At 59.4% G+C, this 17,315-nt stretch overlaps 1 protein-coding gene across 1 annotated transcript; it reads left to right on the plus strand.

Moving 5' to 3' along the window:
- The first annotated feature begins 1,880 nt into the window (after positions 1–1,880).
- Positions 1,881–17,315, plus strand: DCAF8 (DDB1 and CUL4 associated factor 8). Its single transcript, XM_038768851.1, has 14 exons — positions 1,881–1,998; positions 8,660–8,731; positions 11,198–11,319; positions 11,407–12,134; positions 12,603–12,743; positions 12,843–12,937; positions 13,408–13,518; positions 13,992–14,064; positions 14,999–15,056; positions 15,232–15,339; positions 15,447–15,577; positions 16,469–16,588; positions 16,839–16,955; positions 17,052–17,315. The coding sequence occupies exons 3-14, from the start codon at positions 11,271–11,273 to the stop codon at positions 17,163–17,165; spliced, it is 1,845 nt and encodes a 614-aa protein (XP_038624779.1). The 5' UTR covers positions 1,881–1,998; positions 8,660–8,731; positions 11,198–11,270; the 3' UTR covers positions 17,166–17,315.

The following is a 17,315-nucleotide window of genomic DNA, read 5'->3' on the forward strand; positions in this document are numbered from 1 at the left end:
AACACCAAAATTATTATTATTATTATTCTCTGGGCCTCAGTTCCCTCATCTGTCAAATGGGGATGAAGACTGTGAGCCCCTCGTGGGACAACCTGATCCCCTTGTATCCCCCCCAGCGCTTAGAACAGTGCTTTGCACATAGTAAGCGCTTAACAAACACCAAAATTATTATTATTATTATTCTCTGGGCCTCAGTTCCCTCATCTGTCAAATGGGGATGAAGACTGTGAGCCCCTCGTGGGACAACCTGATCCCCTTGTATCCCCCCCAGCGCTTAGAACAGTGCTTTGCACATAGTAAGCGCTTAACAAATACCAAAATTATTATTATGATTATTCTCTGGGCCTCAGTTCCCTCATCTGTCAAATGGGGATGAAGACTGTGAGCCCCTCGTGGGACAACCTGATCCCCTTGTATCCCCCCCAGCGCTTAGAACAGTGCTTTGCACATAGTAAGCGCTTAACAAATACCAAAATTATTATTATGATTATTCTCTGGGCCTCAGTTCCCTCATCTGTCAAATGGGGATGAAGACTCTGAGCCCCTCGTGGTACAACCTGATCCCCTTGTATCCCCCCCAGCGCTTAGAACAGTGCTTTGCACATAGTAAGCGCTTAACAAATACCAAAATTATTATTATGATTATTCTCTGGGCCTCAGTTCCCTCATCTGTCAAATGGGGATGAAGACTGTGAGCCCCTCGTGGGACAACCTGATCCCCTTGTATCCCCCCCAGCGCTTAGAACAGTGCTTTGCACATAGTAAGCGCTTAACAAATACCAAAATTATTATTATGATTATTCTCTGGGCCTCAGTTCCCTCATCTGTCAAATGGGGATGAAGACTCTGAGCCCCTCGTGGTACAACCTGATCCCCTTGGATCCCCCCCAGCGCTTAGAACAGTGCTTTGCACATAGTAAGCGCTTAACAAATACCAAAATTATTATTATGATTATTCTCTGGGCCTCAGTTCCCTCATCTGTCAAATGGGGATGAAGACTGTGAGCCCCTCGTGGGACAACCTGATCCCCTTGTATCCCCCCCAGCGCTTAGAACAGTGCTTTGCACATAGTAAGCGCTTAACAAACACCAAAATTATTATTATGATTATTCTCTGGGCCTCAGTTCCCTCATCTGTCAAATGGGGATGAAGACTGTGAGCCCCTCGTGGGACAACCTGATCCCCTTGTATCCCCCCCATCATCATCATCATCATCAATCGTATTTATTGAGCACTTACTATGTGCAGCACTGTACTAAGCGCTTGGGAAGTACAAGTTGGCAACATATAGAGACAGTCCCTACCCAACAGTGGGCTCACAGTCTAAAAGGGGGAGACAGAGAACAAAACCAAACATACTTAACAAAATAAAATAAATAGAATAGATATGTACAAATAAAATAGAGTAAAAAACATGTACAGCAATTAGAACAGTGCTTTGCACATAGTAAGCGCTTAACAAATACCATCATTATCATTTGCACATGGTAAGCGCTCAATAAATACGATTGAATGAATGAATGAGTAAATACGATCGAATGGATGAATGAGGAGCGGGTCCGGAGCCGCGCATGCGCAGCGGCCGATCGGGGGCGCACGCGCGTCCTGGTTGGGGGGGGTGTTCTGTGGACGGTTGGCCCCGCCCACCTCGCGCCGTCCCGCGTGCGCCCCCTGCCGGCGCAACGGCCGGCGGCGCTGGGGCCTGTCGCAAACGGGGGCCGGAAAGCGCGGCGGCGCAGGCGCGGTGGAGGCGGACGGCGGCGGGCCAGTATAAGATGGCGGCCGCCGGGCTTGAGGCTGCCGGTGCTGCTGCTGCGGCTGCTGAGGCGGCGGCGGCGGCGGCGGCGGCGGGGGGGCGAGGCGGGGCGGCCCGGACTGGCCGCCGCCGGCGGAAACCGGCTGTGGGGCGGGGAGCAGCCGCAGGGGCCCCCGCGCCTCCCGCGCCTGTAGCCGCCCCCTTCCGACGACTCCCAGAAGCCCCCGCTTCGACTCGCTCGGTCCGTACCCCTCCCCCCACCCCACCCCCCCGGACCTGGATTCTCCTCGCCCCCCCCCCACCCCCGATCAATAATAATAATGAGGTATTTATTAAGCGCCTACTATGTGCAAAGCACTGTTCTAAGCGCTGGGAGGGGATCCAAGGTGATTAGGTTGTCCCCCGTGGGGCTCACAGTCTTCATCCCCATTTTCCAGATGAGGGAACTGAGGCCCACAGAAGTGAAGTGACTCGCCCAAAGTCACCCGGCTGACAAGTGGCGGAGCCGGGATTCGAACCCACGACCTCGGACTCCAAAGCCCGGGCTCTTTTCCACTGAGCCACGCTGCTTCTCAAGGCCCCGCTTCCCTCTCCCCGGCCTGGGTCCCCTTCCCCTGTCACTCTATTTATCTTGTACATAGCTATTCCATTTGTTTTATTCTCTTAACGTAATAATAGTAATAATGACGGCATTTGTTAAGCGCTTACTATGTGCAAAGCACTGTTCTAAGCGCTGCGGGGGGATCCAAGGGGATCAGGTTGTCCCCCGTGGGGCTCACAGTCTTCATCCCCATTTGACAGATGAGGGAACTGAGGCCTAGTGAAGTGATTCGCCTAAAGTCACCCAGCTGACAAGTGGCGGAGCCGGGATTTGAACCCATGACCTCTGACTCCAAAGCCCGGGCTCTTTTCCACTGAGCCACGCTGCTTCTCAAGGCCCCGCTTCCCTCCCCCCGGCCTGGGTCCCCTTCCCTTATCACTTTATTTATCTTGTACATATGTATTCTATTTGTTTTATTTTCTTAACATAATAATAGTAATAATGATGGCATTTGTTAAGCGCTTACTATGTGCAAAGCACTGTTCTAAGCGCTGCGGGGGGATCCAAGGTGATCAGGTTGTCCCCCATGGGGCTCACAGTCTTCATCCCCATTTTACAGATGAGGGAACTGAGGCCCAGAGAAGTGAAGTGACTCGCCCAAAGTCACCCGGCTGACAAGTGGCGGAGTCAGGATTTGAACCCACGACCTCGGACTCCAAAGGCTGGGCTCTTTTCCACTGAGCCTGTTCCCTCCCCCCGGCCTGGGTCCCCTTCCCCTATCACTCTATTTATCTTGTACATATCTATTCTATTTGTTTTATTTTCTTAACATAATAATAGTAATAATGATGGCACTTGTTAAGCGCTTACTATGTGCAAAGCACTGTTCTAAGCGCTGGGAGGGGATCCAAGGTGATGAGGTTGTCCCCCGTGGGGCTCACAGTCTTCATCCCCCATTTTACAGATGAGGGAACCGAGGCCCACAGAAGTGAAGTGACTCGCCCAAAGTCACCCGGCTGACAAGTGGCGGAGCCGGAATTTGAACCCATGACCTCGGACTCCAAAGCCTGGGCTCTTTTCCACTGACCCATGCTGCTTCTCAAGGCCCCTCTTCCCTCCCCCGGCCTGGGTCCTCGTCCCCTATTACTCTATTTATCTTGTACATAGCTATTCTATTTATTTTATTCTGTTAACATACTAATAGTAATAACGATGGCATTTGCTAAGCGCTTACTATGTGCAAAGCACTGTTCTAAGCGCTGGGAGGGGATCCAAGGTGATTAGGTTGTCCCCCGTGGGGCTCACAGTCTTCATCCCCATTTTACAGATGAGGGAACCGAGGCCCAGAGAAGTGAAGTGACTCGCCCAAAGTCACCCAGCTGACAAGTGGCGGAGCCGGGATTTGAACCCACGACCTCGGACTCCAAAGCCCGGGCTCTTTTCCACTGAGCCACGCTGCTTCTCAAGGCCCCGCTTCCCTCCCCCCGGCCTGGGTCCCCGTCCCCTATTACTCTATTTATCTTGTACTTATCTATCCTATTTATTTTACTCCATTAACATAATAATAGTAATAATGATGGCTTTTGTTAAGCGCTTACTACCTGCAAAGCACTGTTCTAAGCCCTGGGGGGGATCCAAGGTGATTAGGTTGTCCCCCTTGGGGCTCACAGTCTTCATCCCCATTTTACAGATGAGGGAACTGAGGCCCAGAGAAGTGAAGTGACTCGCCCAAAGTCACCTGGCTGACAGGTGGCGGAGCCGGGATTTGAACCCCATGACCTCGGACTCCAAAGCCCGGGCTCTTTTCCACTGAGCCACAATGCTTCTTAAGGCCCTGCTTCCCTCCCCCCTGGACTAGGTCCCCTTCCCCTATTACTCTATCTTGTACATAGCTGTTCTATTTATCTTATTCTCTTAACATGATAATAGTAATAATGATGGCATTTGCTAAGCACTTACTACCTGCAAAGCACTGTTCTAAGCGCTGGAGGGGGGATCCAAGGTGATTAGGTTGTCCCCCGTGGGGCTCACAGTCTTCATCACCATTTTACAGATGAGGGAACCGAGGCCCAGAGAAGTGAAGTGACTCGCCCAAAGTCACCCAGCTGACAAGTGGCAGAGGCGGGATTTGAACCCACGACCTCGGACTCCAAAGCCCGGGCTCTTTTCCACTGAGCCACGCTGCTTCCCAAGGCCCCGCTTCCCTCCCCCCGGCCTGGGTCCCCTTCCCCTATCACTCTATTTATCTTGTACATAGCTGTTCTGTTTATTGTATTCTGTTAACATACTAATAGTAATAATGATGGCATTTGCTAAGCGCTTACTATGTGCAAAGCACTGTTCTAAGCGCTGGGAGGGGATCCAAGGTGATCAGGTTGTCCCCCATGGGGCTCACAGGTTTCATCCCCATTTTACAGATGAGGGAACTGAGGCCCACAGAAGTGAAGTGACTCGCCCAAAGTCACCCGGCTGACAAGTGGCGGAGTCGGGATTTGAACCCATGACCTCTGACTCCAAAGCCCAGGCTCTTTTCCACTGAGCCACGCTGCTTCTCAAGGCCCCGCTTCCCTTCCCCCGGCCTGGGTCCTCTTCCCCTATTACTCCATTTATCTTGTACATAGCTATTCTATTTATTTTATTCTGTTAACATACTAATAGTAATAACGATGGCATTTGCTAAGCGCTTACTATGTGCAAAGCACTGTTCTAAGCGCTGGGAGGGATCCAAGGTGATTAGGTTGTCCCCCGTGGGGCTCACTGTCTTCATCCCCATTTTCCAGATGAGGTAACTGAGGCCCAGAGAAGTGAAGTGACTCGCCCAAAGTCACCCGGCTGACAAGTGGCGGAGCGGGATTTGAACCCATGACCTCTGACTCCAAAGCCCGGGCTCTTTTCCACTGAGCCACGCTGCTTCTCAAGGCCCCGCTTCCCTCCCCCCGGCCTGGCTCCCCTTCCCCTATGACTCTATTTATCTTGTACTTAACATGTTCTGTTTTGTTCTCTGCCTCCCCCTTCTAGACTGTGAGCCCACTGTTGGGTAGGGACCGTCTCTCTATGTTGCCAACTTGGACTTCCCAGGCGCTTAGCACAGTAAGCGCTCATTAAATACAATTGATTGATTGATTCCCCAGCCTGTCCTGCTTTCCCTCCCCCCTAATGCCCCCCTTTCTTTCTTTCTTTCTTTAATATGTATATATGTTTGTACATATTTATTACTCTATCTTGTACATCTCTATTCTATTTGTTTTATTTTGTTAGTATGTTTGGTTTTGTTCTCTGTCTCCCCCTTCTAGACTGTGAGCCCGCTGTTGGGTAGGGACTGTCTCTATGTGTTGCCGACTTGTACTTCCCAAGGGCTTAGTACAGTGCTCTGCACACAGTAAGCGCTCAATAAATACGATTGATTGATTTAATGGCATTTATTAAGTGCTTACTATGTACAAAGCACTGTTCTAAGCACTGGGGGGGGGTTGCAAGGTGATCAGGTTGTCCCACAGGGGGCTCACAGTCTTTATCCCCATTTTGCAGATGAGGGAACTGAGGCACAGAGAAGTTAAGTGACTTGCCCAAAGTCACACAGCTGACAGTTGGCGGAGCAGGGATTTGAACCCGTGACCTCTGACTCCAAAGCCCGGGCTCTTTCCACTGAGCCACACTGCTTCTCTGCCTCTCCTCCTGCCTCGTCCCCCCTTTTTTCGCTCCCCTCGCTCCTCCAGGAGGCCTTCCCGGACTGAGCCCCTTCCTTCCTCTCCCCGTCGTCCCCCCTCCATCGCCCCCGTCTTACCTCCTTCCCTTCCCCACAGCACCTGTATATATGTATATATGTTTGTATGTATTTATTACTCTATTTATTTTACTTGTACATATCTATTCTATTTATTTTATTTTGTTAGTATGTTTGGTCTTGTTCTCTGCCCCCCCCCCTTTTAGACTGTAAGCCCACTGTTGGGTAGGGACTGTCTCTAGATGTTGCCAACTTGTACTTCCCAAGCACTTAGTCCAGTGTTCTGCACACTGTAAGCGCTCAATATATACGATTGATTGATTGATAACAATCATCATTACAGCGTCAGCGCCTAGAACAGTACCCGGCACGGAGTAAGCGCGTGGCATACCAAATGCCGTAACTGTCATTGTTTGTTAAGGCTTGTTGTCTGCCGAGCGCATACAAGGTTGCCCCACGTAGGGCTCGCGGGGTTCATCCCCATTTTGCAGATGAGATCACTGAGGCCCGGAGAGGCTACGTGGCTTGGTCAAGGTCACGCAGCAGATGAGTGCGTGGGGCCCTGCACCCCACTCTTGCCTGTCCTTCTCCCCCAGCCTTCCCTGCTCGGCCTGGGCCGGGCCCTGCTTCTCCCTCCTATCTGTCTTGCTTCCTCCCATTTTCCTCCCCCTGGTCTAGGCCCTGCTTCTTGCCCCGCTGCTCCCGGAAGTCTCCTCTCCTCCGAGCGCTGCCATAGACGCCCCGTGCTTCCACCCCCCCCCCCCCCAAATTAAGCGACCTTCCTTCTAGTGCCCCCCAACCCCCCTTCCCGGTCCGGTCCTGACTGATCTCCCCCCCACCCCTCCCACCCCGGGGAAAAGGCCCTTGTTATCACCAAGTTACATTAAGGACAACCTCATTCGCACCTACTCAGCCCTCCTGTCCCGCCATCGACCCCCCAGCCCACGTCCTCCCCCGGGCCCGGAATGCCCTCCCTCTGCCCATCTGCCAAGCTCGCTCTCTTCCTCCCTTCAAGGCCCTACTGAGAGCTCACCTCCTCCAGGAGGCCTTCCCAGACTGAGCCCCTTCCTTTCTCTCCCCCTCGTCCCCCTCTCCATCCCCCGCATCTTACCTCCTTCCCTTCCCCACAGCACCTGTATATATGTATATATGTTTGTACATATTTATTACTCTGTTTATTTTACTTGTACCTATCCTGTTTATTTTATTTTGTTAGTCTGGTTTTGTTCTCTGTCTCCCCCTTCTAGACTGTGAGCCCACTGTTGGGTAGGGACTGTCTCTATATGTTGACAGCTTGTACTTCCCAAGCGCTCAGTACAGTGCTCTGCACACAGTAAGCGTTCAATAAATACAATTGATTGATTGAGTGGCGGAGCCAGGATCGGAACCCATGACCTCTGTTTCCCAAGCCCGGGCTCTTTCTGCTAAGCCACGCTGCTCTAGCCCCAATTTCTCTCCACGCTGCAGGCCCGCTGTCCCTCTTCCCCTTCCCCAGCCTCCTTTGCTCCCCCAGTCTGGGCCCCGCACCCCACTCTTGCCTGTCCTTCTCCCCCAGCCTTCCCTGCTCGTCCTGGGCCAGACCCTGCTTCTTCCTCCTGTCTGTCTTGCTTCCTCCCACTTTCCTCCCCCTGGCCTAGGCCCTGCTTAATCAATCGTATTTATTGAGTGCGTACTGTGTGCAGAGCACTGTACTAAGCGCTTGGGAAGTACAAGTTGGCAACATATAGAGACAGTTCCTACCCAACAGTGGGCTCCCAGGCTTCTGGCCCCAGGCCTGTTTGTGACCCCCCCCTCCAGAACACACACAGCCCAGCCTGTTCTCCTGTTTCAGTCTGGACCCCGCACTCTCGGCTTCAATTCCCCCCTTCCCGCCTCTGTGTGCAAAATCCCACCTCAAATCCCTGGCTCCCCCAGCTCCTGCTTCATTTCCCCAATCCATCTCTGTCAAATCAGGTCTGGCCTTGTCGCGGGGGGTAGTGGGTCTCTCCCAAAGCATAGCACTCCCCCGTACCCTCCCTGCCCCCATGCCTGCTGCTGCTATCCCCATCCGTGGTGGTGGTGGTGGGGGGGGGGGCTTGCTCAGAGGTGCCCCAGCCTCAGGACTGGTCACAGAATTGAGGCCCACCATTGCCCCCAGGCCATCCGGAGTTGACCCCTCACCCCAGGGGCAGGGAGTGCTGGCCGGCACGATCCTGCCGGTTCAGACCCACCGTCCTGAGCTGACCAGAAGCTTCCAGCTGGTAGGGCAGGATTGTCGGAGCTGAACTGTGGGCAGAGAGGTCCCCCCACCCCCAACCCGTCCCCTAACAGCATCTCGATTTACCATGGCATTTGCCAGTCCCGTGACGGTGGGAGGGGGCCGGGGGGCCCTGGAAGGAAGCGGGTTGCTGTGTGGATGGATCTGCTGGGGGCTGTCCCCAGTGGGTCCCGGGGGGATGCTTTTCCTGCTGAACCCCAACCTGCTGAAGATGTAGGGACTGTGAGCCCGCTGTTGGGTAGGGACCATCTCTGTATGCTGCCAACTTGTACTTCCCAAGTGCTTAGTACAGTGCCGTGCACACAGTAAGTGCTCAGTAAATATGAGTGAATGAATGCCCCCATCCCCCTTTTCACTCTCTTTCTTTTTCTCCCCCACAGACCCCCAGTGACTCCCCTCCACCCCATCTCTTGTGCCGACACCCACCTTCACAGCCACAGTCCAGGGAGGAGGTGAGTCAGGGTCTGCCCGTGACCGATGGGACGGGGTGGGGGAAGGGATGGGACGGGCCCACCCCTACCTGCCGAGTCTAGTAGCTAACTCGCCGCTTAGTGCAGCACTGGGTACCTAATAAGCGCATAACTCTTTTAGGCTGTGAGCCCACTGTTGGGTAGGGACTGTCTGCATATGTTGCCAACTTGTACTTCCCAAGCGCTTCGTCCAGTGCTCTGCACACAGTAAGCGCTCAGTGTGGCTCATTGGAAAGAGCCCGGGCTTTGGAGTCAGAGGCCATGGGTTCGAGTCCCGACTCTGCCACGTGTCCGCTGAGTGACCTTGGGCCAGTCACTTAACTTCTCTGAGGCTCAGTTCCCTCACCTGTAAAATGGGGATTAAGACTGTGGGCCCCACGTGGAACAACTTGATCACCTTAAACGCTTAACATCATCATCAATCGTATTTTTTGAGCGCTTACTATGTGCAGAGCACTGTACTAAGCGCTTAGCACTGTACTAATGGCGCTAACAAATGCCATTATAATAATTATTATTAATAAACATTCGATTGATATTGTTAATAATACCATCACCATTATTAATCATTAATATCAATCATTAATATTAATATCAATAATTAACAAATTAATTAATATTAATGTCAGTATCATATACAATATATTATAATATTAATTAATATGATATAAATATCAATATCAATTATTATTATTATCAATTATTATTATTAATGATAACAAATACGATTGATTGATAACCCGTTGCCCCGGTGATGGTAGAGTGCGGGTCCTGGTGCCTCCCCCCGCAGTTGTGGGGAGGGGGACGGGAGATGGTGAATGACCCGGTGAACGACCTGTGCCCCTCTAAATGGCAAGCGGTGGCGTGGCTGGGAGAGCCGAGCCCTTCTATTAACCTGGCTAGCCGAGGAGGGGGGCTCAGAGCCCCCCACTCCAGCAAGACCCCGGGCCTCCGGGCCTGCGGGTGTACAGCCGGGCCACGAGGTGGCGCCCGGCGGCCACGGTCTGGGCTGGACCGGCCAGGCCAGAGGAGGATGGATGGAGGCGCGGGGTGACCGGACTGGCCCCCTCACCCCGACCCCCGGCCGGGCGAGGACTGCGCGGCGGGGGAGAACGGAGGGGCCCATTATCCACTGCTCGGGGCCGAGCAGCCGGCCATCCGGCCCCGCGCCACAATACCCACCCTAAGGTGCCTTGGCGCTCGGGAGTGGGGGGTCTGGACCCCGGGGGCAGGGGCGGGGGCTCCCCTATTGAAGTTGCCCCCCTCACCTGGGTTTGAGAGAAACGTGGGTGAGGTGGGGAGGCCGAGGGGGCCTTGAGGTGTGGCTCCCGTGGGCTGCTGGGACTTGTAGTCCCAGTCAGTGCGGTGGCGGGGGGGCGGTCACGCAAAGCGCTACTGTGGCGGAGGTGGCGATGGCACTTGTAAAGCACCGGCTGCGTGCCAGGCACCGTGCCGGAGGAGTCGGGCGGCTCTCGGGGCCGGCCCCGTACGGGACCCTCGTGGTCCGAGGGAGCCAAACCAGGCGTCCCGTTGCCGTTTTTACATACGAGAAACTGAGGCCCGGAGAGGTGAAGCAACCGGCCCGCGGCGGAGCTGGGACCAGAACCTTTGCTTCGTCCCCCGCTTCCCCCTCGGCCTGAACCGAGAGGGTCAGGCCTCCCCTCCCCCAACCCGGAGCCGGGCCACAGGCTCCTGGCGCGGCCCTGCCCGGGGACGGGCCCGGGGCCCTCGGGCCCCCGGCCGCCCGGAATGAAAAGGCCGTTGAGCCTGGGTGGAGGGAGGCGGCGGGTCTCACAATCACCCCCTTGTCTCCGCCCCAGGGCCTGCTGTGCCTGTGCCGCTCTGTGCGGGGGGACGGGACCCAGGCTGGCTCCCGGCAGCCCGGGGCCAGGGGGGGCAGTCGGTTCACCCCCACGATGGAGGGACCGCCAGGGAGCCATGTTAGAGCTCGGCGGGTCATTGCGAATCTGTCCAAATCTGTCGAGGGAGGGGAGCTCGGCTAGTTGGGCTGCAGAGCGGTGCTCGCCGTGTGCCCCGAGCAGGGGCGGGTAATGGCTGATGAGATGAACCTCAAACCCTGGGGAGCACGGTCAGAGGAGGAGGCTCGGAGGGCGGGGAGCCTCTCCCAGTTGGGCAGATGAGGAAACTGAGGCTCAGAGAGGTTAAGCGATTTGCCGAAGGCCACACAGCAGGCAAGCGCCAGAGCCGGGACTGGAACCCAGGGCTCCCTCCCGGCCGCCCACCGGGCCCAGGATATGACCGCGGTCCAGCTCAGCTCAATCGTCCAGTCCTTCCGACCCTCTTCGTGGGCCGTGGGGGCCCGCTAGAGCTAGTCCCCGGGGGCAGCAGGGCAGGGTTGCCTTGGATTCCAGGGAAGAGGGCGGGTGGGGGGTGTGGTGGCATGGGCCACGGGGGTCCAGTCCCCTGACCGCCCCGTCTCCCCCGCAGGGGCCAGTCTCCGCCCGCTCGACGGTCCCTCTCCCTCCCTGTCCCGAGCCCAGCCGGCCGCAGACCCGACGAGATGTCCAGCCCGGGGCCCGGTTTGGACGGGAAGGCCGACCTGGCCAACGGTAAGAGGGCCGGGGGCCGGAGCTCGGTGTCGGAGCCGGTGGGGGGAGAACGGACTCCCCGACTCTTTCCGCGCCCACCCCCCGCAGGCAGCCCGTCCAGCAGCAGCGGCCCGGAGGAGACGTCCGGGGCGGAGGAGGGGCGGGAGACGTCGTCGGGCATCGAGGCGGAGGCCTCGGACCTGAGCTTCAGCCTGAGCGGGGAGGACGGGACCGGGCCGGGGCCCTCGCCCGGCGGCGACAGCTCGCCCGACGACGAGGACGAGGACAGCATGGAAGACACGGGCCGCTATTCGGTCAGCGACGAGACCCGGGGCCCCGGCCCCTCGGAGGACGACGACGACGACGACGAGGAGGAGGACCGGGGCCGGGAGGATGACGATGACGGGGAAGAGGAGGAGGAGGAGGAGGAGGAGGAGGAGGACGGGGAGGACGAAGAGCTGCCCCGCATCCGAGTGGAGCCGAAGTCGGCCGGGCCGGACGCGGAGGGCGAGCGGGTCCTGGAGGCCTGGGCGGCGGCCGAGACGTGGGCCCTGCCGCGGCCGCGCTGGCGGGCGCTGGCGGCCCTGCGGCAGCGGGAGCTGGGGGCGGGCCGGGGCTTCGCCCGCGAGGCCTGTGGGGCCCGGGCCTTCGTCCAGCGGTTCCGCCTGCAGCACAGCCTGGAGGGCCACGCCGGCTGCGTCAACACGCTGCACTTCAACCGGCGCGGGACGCGGCTGGCCAGCGGCAGCGACGACCTCAAGGTGGTCGTCTGGGACTGGGGCCGCCGCCGCCCCGTCCTCGAATTCGAGACCGGCCACAAGAGCAACGTCTTCCAGGTGGGGGCCGGCGGCTCTTCTCCTGATCCTCCCACTCGGGGACCCCCCCGCCCCGCCCCCCGCACGGGCCGGCGATCTCCTGACCCCCTCGCCCGTCCGCCCTCGTTCCCCCCCAATGGGTCATCATCATCAATCGTATTTATTGAGCACTTACTGTGTGCAGACCGCTGTACTAAGTGCTTGGGAAGTACAAGTTGGCAACATATAGAGACAGTCCCTACCCAACAGTGGGCTCACAGTCTAAAAGAGTGGGCTCACAGTCTCAGGGGTAGGGGGCTGCCCCCCAACCAGTCCCCGCCCATGCTCTTCTGTGCCCCCAGCCTGGCAACCACTCCCCCCCCCCCCCCCCCGCCGGGTCGGGGGTCACTCTTCTAAACCACCCCTTTGCCACCTCTGGTTCCCCTGTGCTCCCGGCCGGGCCCCCCCCCCCCCCCCACCCGTGTTTCTCCCCCACCCCCTACCCTGCAGGCCAAGTTCCTCCCGAACAGCGGCGACTCGACCCTGGCCATGTGCGCCCGCGACGGGCAGGTTCGCGTGGCGGAGCTGTCGGCCACCCAGTGCTGCCGCAACACCAAGCGGGTGGCCCAGCACAAGGGCGCCTCGCACAAGGTGGGCCCCGACCCCCCTCACCAGCCCCTCCCGCCCCCAGCCCCTCCAGGGGTCACGGTCGACCCGCCCCCAACCGCCCCCTTCTCTCCCACCCCGCAGCTGGCCCTGGAGCCGGACTCTCCGTGTACTTTCCTGTCTGCGGGCGAAGATGCCGTTGTCTTCACCATCGACCTCCGACAGGACCGTCCGGCATCGTAAGGGACCCCCGGGGGGGGGGGATGGGGGACTGGGATTTCCCCCCACACACACACACACAGGGGACACAGCGGAGCTGGCTACTGCCGCCCGTCACCCCCTGCCACCCTTGGGGCCGCTGGAAGAGGGGAGGGCTCACTTCCCCGTTGGGAGGCCGGGCCGGGTCACGAGAACACCAGGAAGACGGGCAGCCCGCGGTGCCGTCAAGCCTTCTGTTGCCATGGAGATGGGCTGGCTGGACCACGGTGTTGACCCACCTGTGGAGCCCCTGTGTCTCTTTCCCCTGCCCCAAACTGGCAGACACACACAAAACAAGCCCCCAGCTAGTGTTGGGCTGACTGTGAGCCCCTCAGGGGGTAGGGAGGTGGTGTTCGCATGCACGCGTGAGTGCGTGCGTGCGCGCCGGCCCGTCCGCGTCCCATACCGCCCAAGCAGCGGTGTGTTGCGCCTTCACGGGGGCTCCCGGCAGGAAGCTGGTGGTGACAAAGGAGAAGGAGAAGAAGGTGGGGCTGTACACCATCTACGTCAACCCGGCCAACACGCACCAGTTCGCCGTGGGCGGGAGAGACCAGTTTGTGAGGTGAGGGGACGGACGGCGGCTGGGCAGCGGTGATCCCGGGCCAGAGGGAGACGGCTGAGGGCTGGGCCGAGTGAGCGCCTCGCGGGTGCGAAGCCCTGCGCTGGGCGCTGAGGAGAGGCCAGGGATGAGGGAGCCAGCGGGAGCAGACGAGCCACATGGCTGGGAATCAATCAATCAATCAATCGTATTTATTGAGCGCTTACTGTATGCAGAGCACTGTACTAAGCGCTTGGGAAGTACAAGGTGGCAACATATAGAGACAGTCCCTACCCAACAGTGGGGTCACAGTCTCTATCCGGGACTGGGAACCGCGGACTCTATCGGGCGGCAGGGCCCGCCCGGCCGGGGTGGCAACGGGCAGCTTGGACGGGGCGAGCTGAGGCCTCCGCTCCAGCCGGGCCGTGGGCCAGCTCCCCCTCCCTCCCCCCGGCAGGGGTGGGGGCAGGGTGGGCTCACCCCTTTCTCCCCCCTAGGATTTACGACCAGCGGAAGATGGACGAGAACGAGAACAACGGGGTGCTGAAGAAGTTCTGTCCCCACCACCTGGTGAGCCCCTGGCTGGGGCTCTGAGGGGATGGGCGGGTGGAGGCGGGCCAGCAGCCTCCGTCCTCTAGCGCGGGGTCCCGAGGAGGGGCGGCCTCACCTCAGCCCCTGCCTCCTGGGGCCGGGGGCCGGGGTTGGGGGGAGGCATCATCTCAGCAGGGGGCAGGGGTGGGGTGGGGGGCTTTTTGGGCGGCGGGGGGAGTAGGTTCATTTCAGTGTGACCCAGAAGTGCCATCAGATGTCACATCAATCAATTAATCAGTCGTATTTATTGGGGAAGCAGCGTGGCTCGGTGGAAAGAGCACGGGAGTCAGAAGTCATGGGTTCGAATCCCGGCTCCACCACAAGTCTGCTGTGTGACCTTGGGCAAGTCACTTAGCTTCTCTGAGCCTCAGTTCCCTCATCTGTAAAAATGGGGATTAAGACTGTGAGCCCCACGTGGGACAACTTGATCACATTGTATCCCCCCCCAGCGCTTAGAACAGTGCTTTGCACACAGTAAGCGCTTAACAAATGCCATCATTATTATTATTGTTATTATTATTGAGCACTTACTGTGTGCAGAGCACTGCACTAAGCACTTGGGAAGTACAGGTTGGCGCCATATAGAGACAGTCCCTACCCAACAGTGGGCTCACAGTCTAGAAGATAGACATGAGAAGCAGCGTGGCTCAGTGGAAAGAGCCCGGGCTTTGGAGTCAGAGCCCGAGGGTTCAAATCCCGGCTCCGCCAATTGTCAGCTGTGTGACTGGGCAAGTCACTTCACTTCTCTGGGCCTCAGTTACCTCATCTGGAAAATGGGGGGGAAGACTGAGCCCCCTGTGGGACAACCTGATCACCTTGTAACCTTCCCAGCGCTGTGCTTTGCCCATAGTAAGCGCTTAGTAAACGCCATTGTTATTATTATCCGGGTTCACGACTCTACTCCTCGCTCCAGGTGACCAGCGAGTCAAAAGCGAACATCACGTGCCTGGTGTACAGTCACGACGGCAGCGGTGCGTGGGGGCCCGGCCTCCCTCCCCGACCCCCTTTTGGCCCCGGCAGGGGTGGGGGGGGAGGTGGCAGGGCGATGGAGGGTGGCCCCCAGGGACAAGCCCCTGCCCCGTCTCTCTCCTCCCTTCTCATCTGGGCTATCTCTCTGTCTCTGTCTCCGTCCCTCCCTCCCCGCAGAGCTCCTGGCCAGCTACAACGACGAAGACATTTACCTCTTCGACTCGTCCCACAGTGACGGGGCCCAGTACGTCAAGAGATACAAGGGACACCGCAACAACGCCACAGGTGAGGCCGTCCTCCCCGCCGGCCCCGGGGGCGAGGGAGAGGCTGGGCCCCGGGCGGCTGTGACACGAGGAGGGGCCCCCCCCCCGCCCCGCTCTCGTCGGCTGCAGTGAAGGGCGTGAACTTCTACGGGCCCAAGAGCGAGTTCGTGGTGAGCGGCAGCGACTGCGGCCACATCTTCCTGTGGGAGAAGTCTTCCTGCCAGATCGTCCAGTTCATGGAGGGGGACAAGGGCGGCGTGGTGAGTGCGGGGGGACGGGATGTTCCGGTCGCCGCCTGTCCACCCCCGCGTCCGTCCGTTTCCCCCGCCCCCCACCCGTGGGAAGGCCCAGCTGGTACCACAGGGGTGGGGAGGCGGGGCAGGCAGGAGGAGCCGTCCCCGCTGGCCGGAGGGGCCGGCTCCTGACTGACACGGAGAGACCGGCCGGCCGGCCGCCCACCCCTCTTCCTTCCCGGCCGGACTGAGTCAGCGGGGGGAGGAGCCGCCTTCGCCAGGCCACCGGCTGGGCTCGGAGGGGCAGAGGGGGGTCGCCGCCTGCCGGCCTCGGCCTCAGAGAGGAAGCCTGAGGGTGGAGACCTGGCACCGCCGTCCAGGACGCGGCCTTGGGGGGGCCGGGGACCCTCGGGGACCTAAGGCAAAGCCCCCGGCCCTGCACCGCAGCTGCGTCCCACGAAGCGGGACCTGCCCGGGCCTGTGCCCACCCTTCCTTCCTCCCTCCCATCCTGTCATTTCTCTTTCCACCCAACCCCCCGCACCGGCCTCCTCTGCCCCTCCAGTTGGGGGAGAGGCACTTCCCTCCCAGCAGCCTGGCTGTGAGTGGACAGGCCCACCTCCCACCTGCTTCTGCCACAAGTGGGGGGGGATTGGGGGGGCTGGGAAAGACCCTCCCTGGACAGGCTGGGCTGGGAACCGGCCGGGGACCCTGTGGGCCAATGTGGGGGTGTGGTGGCGGTGTGATGTCCTTGGGGTCCCCAGTCCCTCTCCGGTTTATCCGTCCCCCGCCTCGTCCCCACCCGGCACCTGCGCTGTGGAGACGACTGAGCTTGTTGACTCCGCTCCGGGCCCGGAGGCAAGGGGAAGCGAAGGAGAGGAGGGGTCCCCGAGCCCTCCTCGTTCTGCCCCCCTCTGCAGGTGAACTGCCTGGAGCCCCACCCCCACCTGCCCGTGCTGGCCACCAGCGGCCTGGACCACGACGTCAAGATCTGGGCCCCCACGGCCAAGGCCCCCACGGAGCTGGCGGGGCTCAAGGACGTGAGTGGCCGAGGGGGCGGGCGGGCGGGGGGAGAGGCCTTCAGCCCCAGTCCGAGCAAGGGCCCCCCTGAACTCCAAGGGAGGGGCAGCAAGGCACCTGGGACCTCCATGCGGTCCCCTTCCCTGGCCTCACACACGAGCACAGACCCTCACCCCGGGCACGTGCACACACAAGGCGGGACCCTGTCCCCGCCTACCCAGTGACACCCCCCCGGTCAGTCCTCCCACCCACCCACCCACCCACCCGCAGGTGATGAAGAGGAACAAGAGGGAGCGGGACGAGGACAGCCTGCACCACACGGACCTATTCGACAGCCACATGCTCTGGTTCCTCATGCACCACCTGCGCCAGCGCCGCCACCACCGGGTCAGTGGGCGCCTCCCGGGAGGCCGGGCGGGGGGCGGCGGCGGGCGGGCGGGGGCCCTCGCTGACCCCTGGCCCGGCGCATCCCCCTCCCCGCAGCACTGGCGAGAGTCCGGCGTCGGGGCCGCGGACGGAGATTCGGACGAGTCCCCCAGCGCGTCGGACACTTCGGACGAAGAGGGGCCGGACCGCGTGCAGTGCATGCCGTCCTGAGTTGGTGGTCCGGTCCCGTCCGCTCCACCCCGGCCCTCCCACCCTGAGCAGAATTGCACTTTGGACTCCTTGCTTTAGAGGGAGGGCAGGGGGGAACCGTCCCGGGGTGTGGTGTGAGGATGTGGGGATGGGCAACCTGCACTGTGCCCT

The sequence above is a fragment of the Tachyglossus aculeatus genome, chromosome Y4, assembly GCF_015852505.1.
Source record: "Tachyglossus aculeatus isolate mTacAcu1 chromosome Y4, mTacAcu1.pri, whole genome shotgun sequence".
In the NCBI taxonomy this organism is placed as follows: Eukaryota; Metazoa; Chordata; class Mammalia; order Monotremata; family Tachyglossidae; genus Tachyglossus; species Tachyglossus aculeatus.